The 13,821-nt window shown below is 45.8% G+C and overlaps 1 protein-coding gene and 1 pseudogene across 1 annotated transcript in view; one reads left to right on the top strand and one right to left on the bottom strand.

Moving 5' to 3' along the window:
- The first annotated feature begins 315 nt into the window (after positions 1–315).
- On the top strand, positions 316–1,469 carry LOC104873245 (annotated as a pseudogene).
- Positions 1,470–3,865: 2,396 nt separating this feature from the next.
- The window catches only part of Hspa4 (heat shock protein family A (Hsp70) member 4), a 45,523-nt gene continuing 35,567 nt past the window's right edge, over positions 3,866–13,821 (bottom strand). The window contains exons 14-19 of the mRNA XM_010639838.1: positions 13,329–13,481; positions 12,061–12,186; positions 9,337–9,444; positions 7,577–7,696; positions 6,186–6,347; positions 3,866–5,983 (exon numbers count right to left, since the gene is read on the bottom strand). Of these exons, the coding sequence (XP_010638140.1) occupies positions 5,780–5,983; positions 6,186–6,347; positions 7,577–7,696; positions 9,337–9,444; positions 12,061–12,186; positions 13,329–13,481 (873 nt within the window). The 3' untranslated portion in view covers positions 3,866–5,779. The remainder of the gene's footprint in view (positions 5,984–6,185; positions 6,348–7,576; positions 7,697–9,336; positions 9,445–12,060; positions 12,187–13,328; positions 13,482–13,821) is intronic.

The following is a 13,821-nucleotide window of genomic DNA, read 5'->3' as shown; positions in this document are numbered from 1 at the left end:
AGCCCCGGGGAGTTTAGCGAACCTGTCTGGATACAAAAATAAAAGGATCACCCCTCACCTGCAGACCCTCCTTGAGCAGCAGCCTGATGTACACCTGGTCAGCCCCGGGGACAGATTCCTCTCAGTGCCAGGGTCCCAGGAGCCCAACTTCTCGGCCATGGTGAGTAGCAGAGCCAGGTACCAGCAGAGCTGCTCACTCCCAGGCCACGAGCCGGATGGGTGGGGCCTGGCCAGCTGCCTCTGTCCGCCAGGGCCTTTGTGTCCACTTCCCAACATCGCACCACCCGCCTAACAGTCCTAACAGGGTTTGCAGAAATGCACTGTATGAGTGGCCACTCTAATTTTGTATCTTGTGTATGCATCATACCCGGAAGCGACATACACCCTCATGGACTAACTGCCACTGGGGGAAACAAACGACCACAGCATTTGCATTCTCTCCCTGGATGGTCAGATACCACTTTACGTTTTAAAAGGTCACAAAGATACAATCCATAGTCTTTCATCTGGAAAATCCGGGACATTACTCAGTGGCTCCTGGGATGCCACTGCTAAAGTCTGGCTGAATGGCAAATGCATGACGACCTTACCGGGTCCTACAGCTGCAGTATGAGCAGCAGACTCTACCTGGGGTGAAGGGAGGGCAGGGACAAGGGGGGAAATGAGAACCGAGACCTGTCCTGTGAAGGTACAAGATCCGTGATGAATGTAACCGTACTGTGTACCTAAAATGTGCCAATACACTCGGTGAGAAAAAAAAAAAAAAAAACTTTACCTGAATAGGGCTTAAGGTTACCTGGATCACATGACAGAATTTTCAGGGCATGGAGACTGTGTAGAGGTTTGGCAATTTTGAGTGAAACCGAATGTTTCCTGTGCAAATGATGCTAGTATTAGAGTGGCAGATCACTGCAATGTGTACTATGCACAAATACGTTATATTTATAGTGTATCTATTTTTCCAAATTGCAGAGATTTTGTGACGACAGATCTTTGAGGATATGGAAACATGGAGAATGTGCTCACACCCAAATTCCAGCTCAGGCTGTATGGTGCTGCTCTGTGCTAGACAACGGTGACATTGTGCTTGGTGCAGGGGATGGCATTGTCAAGAGTATTTACAGAATCAGCAGGCCGCACAGCAAGTGCTGAGGAAATCAGGCTTTTGAAAAAGAGCTCCCTCGGGCAAGCACTGACTCCAAAACTGGTGATTTAGTGGACATAATGTCGAACAGCTTCCTTCCTGGAAGGGAACATCTCAATGAACCTGTACTAGAGAACTCAGCTCACCAGAGATGGGGAAACGCCGAAGCCCATCAGGGAGAGTTAGTGAAGGGAGGGGGATTAAAATGGGTGTTGTTGTTGGCTATCTGGTGCTAATCAGAAAACATCTGGAAAAGTTTTATATGAAGGGAAAGAATGTGATCATTTTTCTCAATTCCTGTCAGGGAAGGTGGACTAACATATAAATTGCCATATAGTATCAGTGACGAGGCCCAGGTGACTACAGCTTTTCACGGGGGGTACCAGGGATTGAACTCTGGACCTTGTGCAGAAGAACCACTGAGCTAAACCCCTGGCTGCATACAACTTGCTGCAGAAGAATGATTTGAATCCCATGTTTTTGGATCAAGTAGCTAAATTTATTATTGATAACACAAAAGAGCAAGGGTTGGGGCTTGGGGACACCAGCTCTACAGACCCATTTACAGGTGCTGCTCAGTATGTGTCAGGATCTGCCAAGGACGGGCGCAACTGTGACTGCAGTTGATCCATTCACAGGGAAGAGCGCCTACCAGGCAGCTGGACCTAAAACATATTTATTTCCGTAAAAGAGGCTGTCACTCTTGACCAAGCAAACCCTACACAGATTATTAGGAAAACTGAAAGAATTTAATGGAACTGCACCCCGACGAGAAGTTAACGAAGGATGACTTGGTACTTCTTGAAAAGAAACTTTCTCTAACGTGAGTTCTTCAGAAAATCCCCCAGCCCAGCAACTACAGATTCTGTGGGAAGCTATTAACTGGCCTGAAGACATCACTTCCCGCATTTGGCCTCCTATGTTGTCAATTAAGCAGTGTGAAGGAGAACTTCTGCAATGAAAAGGAAGGGGCTAACTTCTGCAGTCACCGTATCTTCTGAGCCCTGAAGGAAAGCCAGCAAACTAGCTAATTCTCAGGACTTTTTGCAATTGCTTTGTTGGCCAGGCGGAGCAAAAGCTCATGATGTCCCAGGGGGAACCACTAAATTCCCGCGCGACAGAACTGAGGGAACGAGTCCATTAATATTGCTCTGGCTACAGTGACCTTGGACTATTCCATTTTTCATATCACAACACTGAAGGGAAAACTCGATGCTTGTCAGTTACCAGCGCAATCTTGGAAGCTGTGTAAGACCTAGAAGCCACTTTGAGACTTCTCATGGCTCTTCGGACACTGATCAGTGAAGACTCAAATGCTACACAGCCAAATCTTTAGGTGTCGATTCAACAAGTATGCCTCAGTTCAGAACCACCTAAAGTGGGTGCTGTAGATTTACCGCGGCAAAGCGGAGAGACTGAAATTATTTAGTGGGGTTTTCTTACATGTTACGTGCCTGGTTACAGGTAGGAAGAAAAAAATACTGTGGATTAAATACAATTTCAGATCTTGTAAAGTGGCGGGGAGAAAAAGGAGAAGTAAAATTTTTCCACCAATTAAAAGGGCAGGGGGCTGGAGATGGCTCCGTTTGAGGGCCCGTGTTGCATCTCCAGTCCTGAGGGGTTAGATCTAAAGGCACCACAACAGTCCTACAGACTGCTCCACCGCCATTCCCACCACCTCCCTATCCAGAACCACCTTCACTGGAAAAGCCTCCCAACATCACGAGTCTGCGGCCTCTGCTTCACCCTCACCAACCCCACACCAGCTCTAACATGCTCTTCACAACCAGCAAGCGCCAGGGACCACCGGGAAACCTCACACTAGTTGTTTTGCACCAACACCCTCTTCCAAAGCACCACACTGGACCCCTGGACCCTTTTGGTAAACAGGACTCCTCTTCCCAAGCAAGCCCAGTATTCCTGTAAGATCCCCAGCCTCCAGCAGATCTGAGCTGGCTGGGCCCACGCTCCCATCAGGGCCAGCCCTTCATCGTAAGATCCGGGCACAGGTACCCAGCATTACTTACCAGCTTCCTGGTCTTCACAGGTTACGTGGCTTCTGATGCTGACGTAGGGCCAGGCAGGGCTCAGAGGGCTTGGAAAAGCCTCCACCCCAGGCCCACGCATCCAACCCCTCTCCCTGCCCACCACCACCCTCACACACATCCCACACACTCCCACCGGAGGTCCAGGGTAGCAACTGTCACTGGCGAACTTGGACTGTCCTGTCCTCCCGACGGTGTCACTCCTGGCACTCACCTTACCGCACCATCACCAGCCTGCTGTGAGGTTCAAAATCCCACAAGACACAAGGATTCCTGCATCAGGCACAACTGGCCGAGGCTGGGAAAAGGAGCCCTGTGGCACCACCTAGCTGTAAGCACAGTGGGCTGAGACAGGACTAGAAGTTTGAGCCCAGACTCATAGTTGAATTAAAAAAAAAAAAAAAAAAAAATGGCTGGGGAAGTAGCTCAAAGTGGAGGCCCTGGTTCAATCCTCAATACTGCAGCGGGGAAAAACACTGGGAAAACGAATGAGAAACAGCGCCCTATCATCACCAGCAGAGCAGAGCCTCGGCAGAAGGTAGGTAGCTGGACCCCATCAAAGAACTCTGCTAGAGAAGTCGCCTGCAAACTCACAAGCGCGCACACGCACACACACGCACACACACGCGCGCACACACAACCGTAGCCTGCACTACGAAAGTAAGAAAGCCATTCCTTTAAGTGTAAGACAGGTTTTCTTTTATTAGTTTTTCCTAGACTTGTCTCAGGTTTACTGAATGTTTTCCTCAGTGTAAGAATGTGCCTGGAGTTTAACAAACCAATCTGGATATGCAACCTGGATAAACGCTGGCCCGCAACACAAGTCAGCAGTTCCCCTCCCCGGCCTGCCTCCATGCAAACCCAACTGGTCTGACAACCTCGCTGGGCTGAGCCAGCAGACCATGGCATCTTACCTCTAACGCCCATCCCAACACCCAGACCCTCCCCCACACACACCCCCACACAAATATTTAGAAGAAATGGCCATTAAAGACAGAGTCAGTTGCACAAGAGTAGGCCTAATCCTGCAGCCAGCACTTCAAACAGCTCTCGGCTTCCCGGCAGGCCAGCTGAGGCTCCTGAAGCACACAGGGAGACAACACAGAAAGGACACGCTAGGAACAGGGCCCGGATCCTGGTGCCTCGAGGGAGCCTTCCATAGTGCCCGGAAGCACTCCTGCCCTCACTCCTCTCCGAGGAACTCTCCTGACAGCACTGGAGAGCTGGGACGGAAATCCTTCTGCGTAGAGACGGACAGAGACTCGTAACGATGCAAGGTATAATCTTATTTGGAACAACATATGCCAAACAGAGACACTCTGCCATACAGACTATCAGTTATTACAAAGATCCAAAACATAACCGACAAAGTTTGCCCCAGTTTCTAAGGCAGGAACCAGATCTGGCCTCTAATGCAGGCTCCCTCTCAAGTTTTCAAAATGCCTCAGTCCTGTCTCCTACTGACACTGCCCAAAGAGCGTCAGGGGAATGCTTGCTGCCCCGACACTGGCTGCACAGTTAACATGCTGTTGCCGTGACAGTGGGCACATTTCTTTAACAATAATTTCAGACTCATCCAGTACAATCCAGTGTATCTTAGTCTTATGATCCGTCAGCTGTTTAACATGTACAAACTGGCAGATTCGTGACAGATATAACACTTAATACAAGCTGTGAGCAAGTTTATCCTAGGAGTGGGAGCTAACCTCGAGTTTACACAGAACATCTCCCACCTGAATAGACAGGCAAGGACACAGATCTTCACACCACACAAGGATCAACTCCTCCTCAGTGACATTCACCGTGCCTGTATCGGAATGCGTATCTGCCCAATTCTAACCTTCCCAAGAGAAAAGTACTCAGACTTGGATGTTCGGGGTATTAGTGAATATACTTTCCGTCAGGAAGCGCTTTCACGCCTACAATTTTCCATTTACATCTGGCTCCTGGCGGTGGGGGGTGGGGGTGTCTACACTCCCAACTTCTGCTCGCGGCATTTTTCATGGGACCTCTTCGAGGGCAGGGGCAGGGTGAGGGCTGGGAGTACAGGTGAAGTGTGAAGACACAGTGTGCCTCTGTCTCTGTGGCTTCATGTTCTCCACTTCAGGCCGCCCTCCAGCCCTCAGAAATCGGGGGCGCCCCCACAGCCACCCCCCACAGCAGGCAGGAAGCCTTTGTGGCCATCTCCATGACAGAGTTCAAAGCATGATTAGAGCTTCTGTCACGCATGTCATGATGAAAAGCCTGCTTTATAACAAGTTACAGCTTTTCCTATAGTTCAACCCTTCCAAAACAAACGCATTGCTGTAGAAGCATGATTAAACATAAAAGAAGTGAAGCGAAAGCTCAGTAAGACTAACTGGGCTTCTAAATAGTACCATTATGAAAAAAGATACGATGCACTTCATTTCTGAATCTAACTATTTAGAAGTCAAAATGCTCCATACATTACCTATATCCCCACCCCCCAAAATTCCCTAAAAACTGACTAAGAAATCTCCAGTATTCACTTGCTCTAGTTGATATTTAGAACAAAGTTGACAACTTAAAGCTTTATAATAGTCTGTTTTAATATAAACAAGTGTTGGAATCAATCAATGTCCATTTCCGGGAGCTTCTTATCCGAATCCAAAGGCACAGCTGCGTCTGCACCCTGCTCAGCAGCCTGCGGGCCGGGGCTATCTCCTTGTCCATCCACCGGTCCATTCTGCTCAGCAGTTTTTTGCTCCTCCTTGGGAGGTTCCACTTTGGGCTTGGGCTTTGAAATTATAGGGTTACAAATACTCGTCAGCTCCTGGAATGGTGAGAGGAAACTGTTGGTTTCTCGTGGACTAAGAAATGTTAGACACACACGCAGAACCCCGCTGGCCCTTTCCCACTCGGGCCCCAACCAGAAGCTACGAGGAAACATGAACGTCCCTCTAACAAGCATGTCCGGCTACTGCGAGTAACAAAGCTGACAGCAAAGCTGCCAAACACTCCCAGCCATAAACTACCTTCATCTTGGCTTCGATCTCTCCTGTCCTGACAATGGGGTCCAGGCTCGGGCTCTGCTTGCTCTGCAGGTTCAGTCTGTTATTCATCCACTCCAGCGCCTCGTTCGTGCTTTTCTCCACCTTTGCCACATCAGCTGCATCTAAATGGTCGTACTGGTCCTCCTACAAGCAGCAGGAGGCACTGATAATCTCCCTTCCCCATATTCTCTAGTTCTCTTCCATCTCCCAAAAGTTACAATCTTTCAAAGAATGGGGCACATTTACCCTAACCATGTGGGGAGTCACTCAATACTCAATCTAAGTGAGCTGCTCAACATTAAACAACAGAAACAGATTCCAATTATCAGAACACTTGGGAAGCCAGGCACAGTGCACAGCTCTGTAATCCCAGCACTCAGGAGGCTGAGGCAAGAGGACTACTGCAAATTCAAGGCCAGACTGCATAATGAGTTCAAGGCTGGTCTGAACTACGTGATGTCTAAAAAACAAACAAACAAATAAACTCAGTAAACAGATTCGAAGGCCAACAATCATGTAAAGGGGCTTCAACAGCATGAACAATTGCACTGTTTTACTAAAACACGAACTAATTACACAATGTAAAAATTTCATTACATGTAGAGTAGGGTTTAGGCATGCTAGTCTGACCCCCAAACAATAATGAATGTAATTTTTAAAGGAAAATGTCCACAAGCACATTTTAAAAAAAAATTTTAAAGCATACTCAATTTATAACTATTACAATTTCTTAGACTATCAGAAACCCAGAGGAGTGGTACGGTGTGGTGGGGCACCTGCCTGGCACGCACAAGGTCCTGGATTCAATACCCAGCACCAGCAAAAACAGTAATAATAACCTGGAATCTAATGGAACTCATCTCTGGACTCAGGATCTGCAGGCTGAATCCCAGCTCTCCCAACTTAACCTGAGGTCTGACTTAAAGAAAGTGAGGTTTAAAGGAGCTAGAAGTTACTTATAAGGTATCGCCTACTTCACAAGGTTTTTCCACTGAATGAGAAAATACATCATTGAGTAGATTTCCTATAGTACTCAAAACCACTGAGTAGCTCACTGATGGCAGAGTATCATACTAAATCACAAAACAAACCTAATCACAAGTAATGTGTTCTCCACAGGGCATAGGAGGTGTAACCTGGGGGAAGCACTTCACAGCAAAGGAATTGAACAGTACTGCTCCAGTCCAGATCCCACCCATGAAACACCATCAGTAAACCCTGTTTCTTAGTAAGATTCTTCAAAACCTTAAACACATTAGTCACCATTCAAGATGAAAGCATTAAATAGCAATTAAGAGAACTAAGAGATGCTATGCAAATGTCTCAAAATTTCACTCTTATCAAGAGTAGGGAAAAGGAAAAAATACAGATACCTTATTTTTGAAAGAGCTGATTACTTTCATATACTGCTGGATTTGTTTCCCTAGTTCTTCAAATAACTTTGGTCTTTCTTCAGATTCCTGGAACCGTACCTTAATAGGCTGACCTAAATTCTTAACAGGAAAGAAAATGCACAAATTCTTTACCAAGCACCGTAACAGTTTCACTGTTTCTATGACTAAGATTGTTGTGGGTTACAATACATTAATTTTAGTCTTCCTGTGGTATACATATGTTCCCCAGAATATCAGAGATACAAGGCTGCGCACAAGCACATCTTGATACTGATTCCTGTGGTGTAACTTCAATTATCTGAGCTCTCACTCTAGAAACACAACAGAGAGACAACTAAAATTTACTTGCCTAAATTAATACAGATACACAAAATTAAATATAAAGTATACTCACTAAAACTTTACAATTTTTAAATTAAATATAAATAGCACCTGAATTCGACGAGGCCTCTAGATTCAAAAACTACTTTACCTATAATGTTACCACCATTGAGATGAAAATCAGCAAAATACAGACTAACAGAAAACCCTACAAGGGCAAATGATCTAATTTCTCCATAAAGTAAGAAAGGGGAAAAAAATGGAGAGCCCCAGACACAGACTTAAGAGATATATCAGTAACATGTATAGACCTTAGCTGAACCCTGATTCAAACTAACTAAAACATAGTAATAATCATTTGTAAAACAATGGAACTTGAAACCGAATACCAGGGTGGGTTTTTTATTGTTGTTGCTTTTTTTTTTAAGTTGCTTTTTTAAGTATGATGATTTTTAAGGATGATTTTTAAATGTGATAAAGGTACTGAAATATTTTTATATTAAACATAACATGAAGGGCTTGCTTCACACTGGGAATGGAAAGAACAGAGATAAAAATAATCAGGACCTAGAAGCCGAAGTTCTTGGTCTCTGCTTTCATGTCTGACATCTCTGAGGAGAAAAAACATCCGATGGGAAACTCTGAAAGTGGCCTGACCATTCCTGACCCAATGCTGCCTTAACAAGTTCACTTACGAGAGTGGTCACTGGGCCTCCTTCCCTGAGAAACCAAGTAACCCAGAGCTACAACTAAAGAGAGACGCTCCTACTCGCGCATGGGCTTCTTTGTACAAATACAAGGCCGCATTTTGGACAACTCTGTACCTTCACCCTAAGGGTTAAAAAATGATCCCTTATATACAAAGCTACAAGCCAGGCGTGGCGGCGCACACCTATAATTCCAGCACTCGGTAGGCTGAGGCAGGAGGACCGCTGTGAGTTCGAGACCAGCCTGGGCTACACAGTGAGTTCCACGTCAGTGTCAACTACATAGTGTGAGACCCTGTCTCAAAAAACAAACAAACAAACAAACAAAAAATACAAAGCCATATACACAGGTTGCCCCAACAGCACCACAGGGCCCTGCGATGGGGACTGTCTCTTACCAGTCTTTTCACCTATGGACACCAAGAATGCACTGCCTCTCTAATTCAGGGAGACAGTACTGTTTCCATGAGGCTCACGCTCGTGACAGGGCCCTGCACGCATGACTGCGCACACTGCCTGAAGGGACAGTCACACAGGTACCACCAGTGGTTCACACCAGGAGTAACGTGTTAAGTCATAAAGGGTACAGTTCTCCAAAACAGCACTTTCAGCTTGCGTTCTTCAACATTAAAATTCCTCCCAATAATGAGCTGCTATCCTCCTAAGGCACACAGTTTTGAGATAACTCTGCTCTCTTTAAGAGCCACTTACTTTTAATTCAGCCAATTTATCTACATAAACTTGCTTTGGCTGATCTTCTCCATCTTCATACAACCAGTTTTCTGTATCTTCTAGTTTCAAGGTAAAACTGTTACGATCCTAAAGATAAAGACAATGTTACAATTAAGTCAATCGCAAATCAGAAGAGCCACGAAAGCAATCACAGGAACCAAGTGCACTGACACATCTGGGATTTGCTTTGAAATACAGGACAAGAGCTGGGTGTGGTGACGCACACTGTAGTCCCAGTGCACAACAGGTGAGGCAGGAGGACTGCTGTGAGTTCTAGGCCAGCTGGGGTACACAGTGAAACCCTATCTCAAAACACACACACACACACACACACACACACACACACACACACACACCCCAGCACAGGGGCGGGGGCACACAGAGACCCCCTATCTCAAAACACACACACACACACACACACACACACACACACCCCAGCACAGGGGCGGGGGCACACAGAGACCCCCTATCTCAAAACACACACACACACACACACACACACACACACACCCCAGCACAGGGGCGGGGGCACACAGAGACCCCCTATCTCAAAACACACACACACACACACACACACACACACACACCCCAGCACAGGGGCGGGGGCACACAGAGACCCCCTATCTCAAAACACACACACACACACACACACACACACACACACCCCAGCACAGGGGCGGGGGCACACAGAGACCCCCTATCTCAAAACACACACACACACACACACACACACACACACACCCCAGCACAGGGGCGGGGGCACACAGAGACCCCCTATCTCAAAACACACACACACACACACACACACACACACACACCCCAGCACAGGGGCGGGGGCACACAGAGACCCCCTATCTCAAAACACACACACACACACACACACACACACACACACCCCAGCACAGGGGCGGGGGCACACAGAGACCCCCTATCTCAAAACACACACACACACACACACACACACACACACACACACACACACCCCAGAACAGGGGCTGGGGTACACAGTGAAACCCTATCTCAAAACACACACACACACACACACACACACACGCACGCACGCACGCACGCACACCCAGAACAGGGGCTGGGGATTACAGAAAGCCAGATGTCATGTGTTTTCTGTTTGATAGGCACAGGGGTGATTTTACTTTATTCTCTTCCTACTATAAGAGATTGTGAATATGCTTGAAAGTTTTAGAATTAAAAACATGCATTTAAGAGTGAAACAGCAAGATAAAGCTGATCTAGAGAAAACAGTACATTAAATAAGAGACTTCAGATATGTCAAAAAGTGATGTGAAAGTGATGCACACAGACTGACATTTTTGTTAAACACTACAATAACAAAATACAGTATGTAAAACTTTCCCTTCAAAAAAAGGACATTTTTAGTAATTTTTGTGCTTTCCCCTAAAGTAAGACCTATCCAGAAAATACGCCCTAGCATAATTTTACAGATGCTTGTAATAAGCCCCAACCCAAAAACAGGCCCCAGCATAATCATCAGCAGACAGCCACATCTGCTGTATCCTTTGCAAAACACATACTGACCAATGAAATACTGACATATAATTACATCCAAATATTATTAACACTAACTAAAATGAATGGTAACCAAAGTGACACGCGAGCATTTGTGAACCCCACTCGGCCACCTGCGGATGACAGTAAGCACCTGTGTGAACAGATGAACAGAGACCTAGCGCCACGTGGCGAAAGGCAGCACAGACACGGTGCGCAGGGGCACACCTGTAACACGGCCGAGGTTGTGTCTGTAAGAATCTTCACAGGGCCGGGGAGTTAGCTCAGTGGTTCTGCCGCCTGCCTTGCAAGGGAGTTCGATGCCCAGTATGAAAAAAAAAAAAGCCGAGCGTGGTGGCGCACACCTGTAATCCCAGCACTCGGAGGCTGGGAGGCTGAGGCAGGAGGATCGCTGTGAGCTAGAAACCAGCCTGGGCTACACGGTGAGTTCCAGGTCAGTCTCTACTACACAGTGAGACCCTGTCTCAAAAAACAAAACAAAACAAAACAAAAACAATCTTCACAATTCAGCATGTCACGTTTTATAACAAGTTTACTTAATGTACTTGTGTGAAATAAAGAAATGGTTTCTCAATTTTGCTGTCTGCAATTTTTTGTCCCTTTTGTGTGGGCCATCCTTCCCAACTGTCACCATTATCAGTGCCACTCCAGTCTGACGAGTTTTCAAGTAATACTTGATTTAGTGGCAATCTCGTGAAGCCCAGCCAGCAAGAGCTCATGACTCGGGTGAAGAATTCATGGGATAAAATCACTGACAGCTGTGTTGCCAAAGCCCCGTGAGCAGGCTGCAGGGGCAAGAGCGCTCACTTACAGAGAGCTATTGCTGGACATGAGGAACCGGGACCAGTGGTTATACTCCAGGAAATGGAGTTACAAGAAATTCAGTCCAGAGTTCAGAGTTTGGAGAGTTAGTACCAGGTTCTAGAAAAGGATGACACGGCTGCATGTGAATAAATGCAGATTGTTGTACGTGAAAAAAACAAGACATCTGCTGAAAGTAAGCCCTGTTGTGTTCTTCTGGATCAAAAATTAACATAAGACCTGGCTGTACTTTTGGGAAATACAGTATACACAGCTGCAGGATTCCCTCCTCACACCTGTGGAAATGCTCCTACAGACACACAGACAGTGCCTGGGCACACCGAGGCCCACACTTACATCTTCACTCACGAACTTCTCGTATTTACCACTGAGCTTGTCTCTCATCTCGTACACGTATTCTTCCACTGCATTCTTAGCATCATTCCGCTCCTTCTCTAGCTTGTCCTGCATGATCATCTTACCCTGAAAACATACAAATTAATGAGGCACTAGGACAGCTATGACAATTTCCTCTTAAATATTAACAAATATAACTTAAAAGTAGAGAACTCTTCTTCCCCAGATCTTCTTAATTCTGTGAGTTATCAAAATAAAGGAGAGCCGCACAACAGCGGACATGTACTGAAGACAGAGAAGGGAGAGTTAGGCAGGCGTGGTCACACATCACACCTGCCTGAATCCCCAGCTGCTCAGAGGGAAGGCAGATGGAAGGAAAGTTATGCCAGCCCGAGCGACCCAGTAACGGCCCTGAACAAAGAGCCAGGGGCCAGGTGGTGGCTCGGTGTCAGAGCACTGTGTTTCATCCCTAGTACTGTGCTGCCGATGGGGTGGCGGCGGTCGAGGTTAGGGAGAGGGAAGGCTTTTTCAGGTAAGGTCAGAGAAAATGAGCAATGGGAATACAAAAACAGATTTTTTTAAATATGGGAAAGAATTTAAGATACTAAACTCGGTTTAATGTCACAAGGTAACTTCCTGCTATATTATTCACTACAGAATACCAGGAAAAAACAAATTTACTCAAGCAAATAAATGCTGTAAAACAAAATTATTCTGAGATTTACTACTTTATCTTGATAAGAAATCACAGACAAAACTAAATTAAGTAAATGTGTCTCAAAGGGGCCCAAACCTTACATCATTCAACATTAGAAGACAAGCTCTACTTACAAATTGACTGGCAAAAGGGGAAAAAAAATATGCGAAACAGTGATACCATTAATGCCATGCGATTTCTCCGGCTGATCAACACCCCAAACACCCCAATCTCTACTGAACAAATATGCTTCTCAAATCAAACCAAAGACATTACTGTCAACAAACACAGGCATCACGTTGGTCATGAAGAATTCTATCATACATTGCATCTACTAAACTTTCCCTTACCCTAAAACACCTATTTTCTCAAGTCCAAACTACCAAAAATGAGGCCAGGGATTTAGCTCAGTGGTTCTGCTGCCTTCCTGCCTCACAAGCGCAGGGACCCAAGTTCAATCCCTGGTACAAAAAAAAAAAACTACGAAAAATGGGTAGACATCACCAGACAGAGAATCTGAAGGCTATGGTCAGTCACCTATTCATTGTTCTCAAGGACATTAAATAACAACCTCATTTTCAATGTACAAGTTGAGCATCTCTCGGTCTATCTGCCATAGCAGCTGATTCTCAATGGGCAGGTCCACAGTACTGGTCTTCACTTTGGCCTTCTTGGCTTGAGGTGGTTGGTCCATCTTTTTATCTTTTGATCCAGCTTGAGAAGTCTAAAATTATTGAGAAAGAAACATACACAGAGTAATTTAAATTTCACAGTGGGTCAAATTTCACAAGATGCTTTTGCGTTATTAAAAACTTTAGTTTTGGAATGACTGACTAACAAGACTCTCACCCCAAATAGATAATAAAAATTAAAATGACAGACAGCTAGAGTAGCCAAATTCACAGATGAACAGATTAATGGTAGCTGTCAGGGCAGGGAGGTCAGAGAAAACAGAGTTGAATAGTCTAAGTGGGTATAGTGCTTCATTTTCCAAGATGTCAAAGTTCTAAAGACTGGTGCACCACAATGTACATAAACTTATACTGTACAGTATACACTTAAAA

This window comes from Fukomys damarensis, unplaced genomic scaffold, assembly GCF_012274545.1.
Source record: "Fukomys damarensis isolate Sample0158 unplaced genomic scaffold, DMR_v1.0_HiC HiC_scaffold_9, whole genome shotgun sequence".
Classification (NCBI taxonomy): domain Eukaryota; kingdom Metazoa; phylum Chordata; class Mammalia; order Rodentia; family Bathyergidae; genus Fukomys; species Fukomys damarensis.
This window is presented reverse-complemented; position numbering and strand designations above follow the sequence as displayed.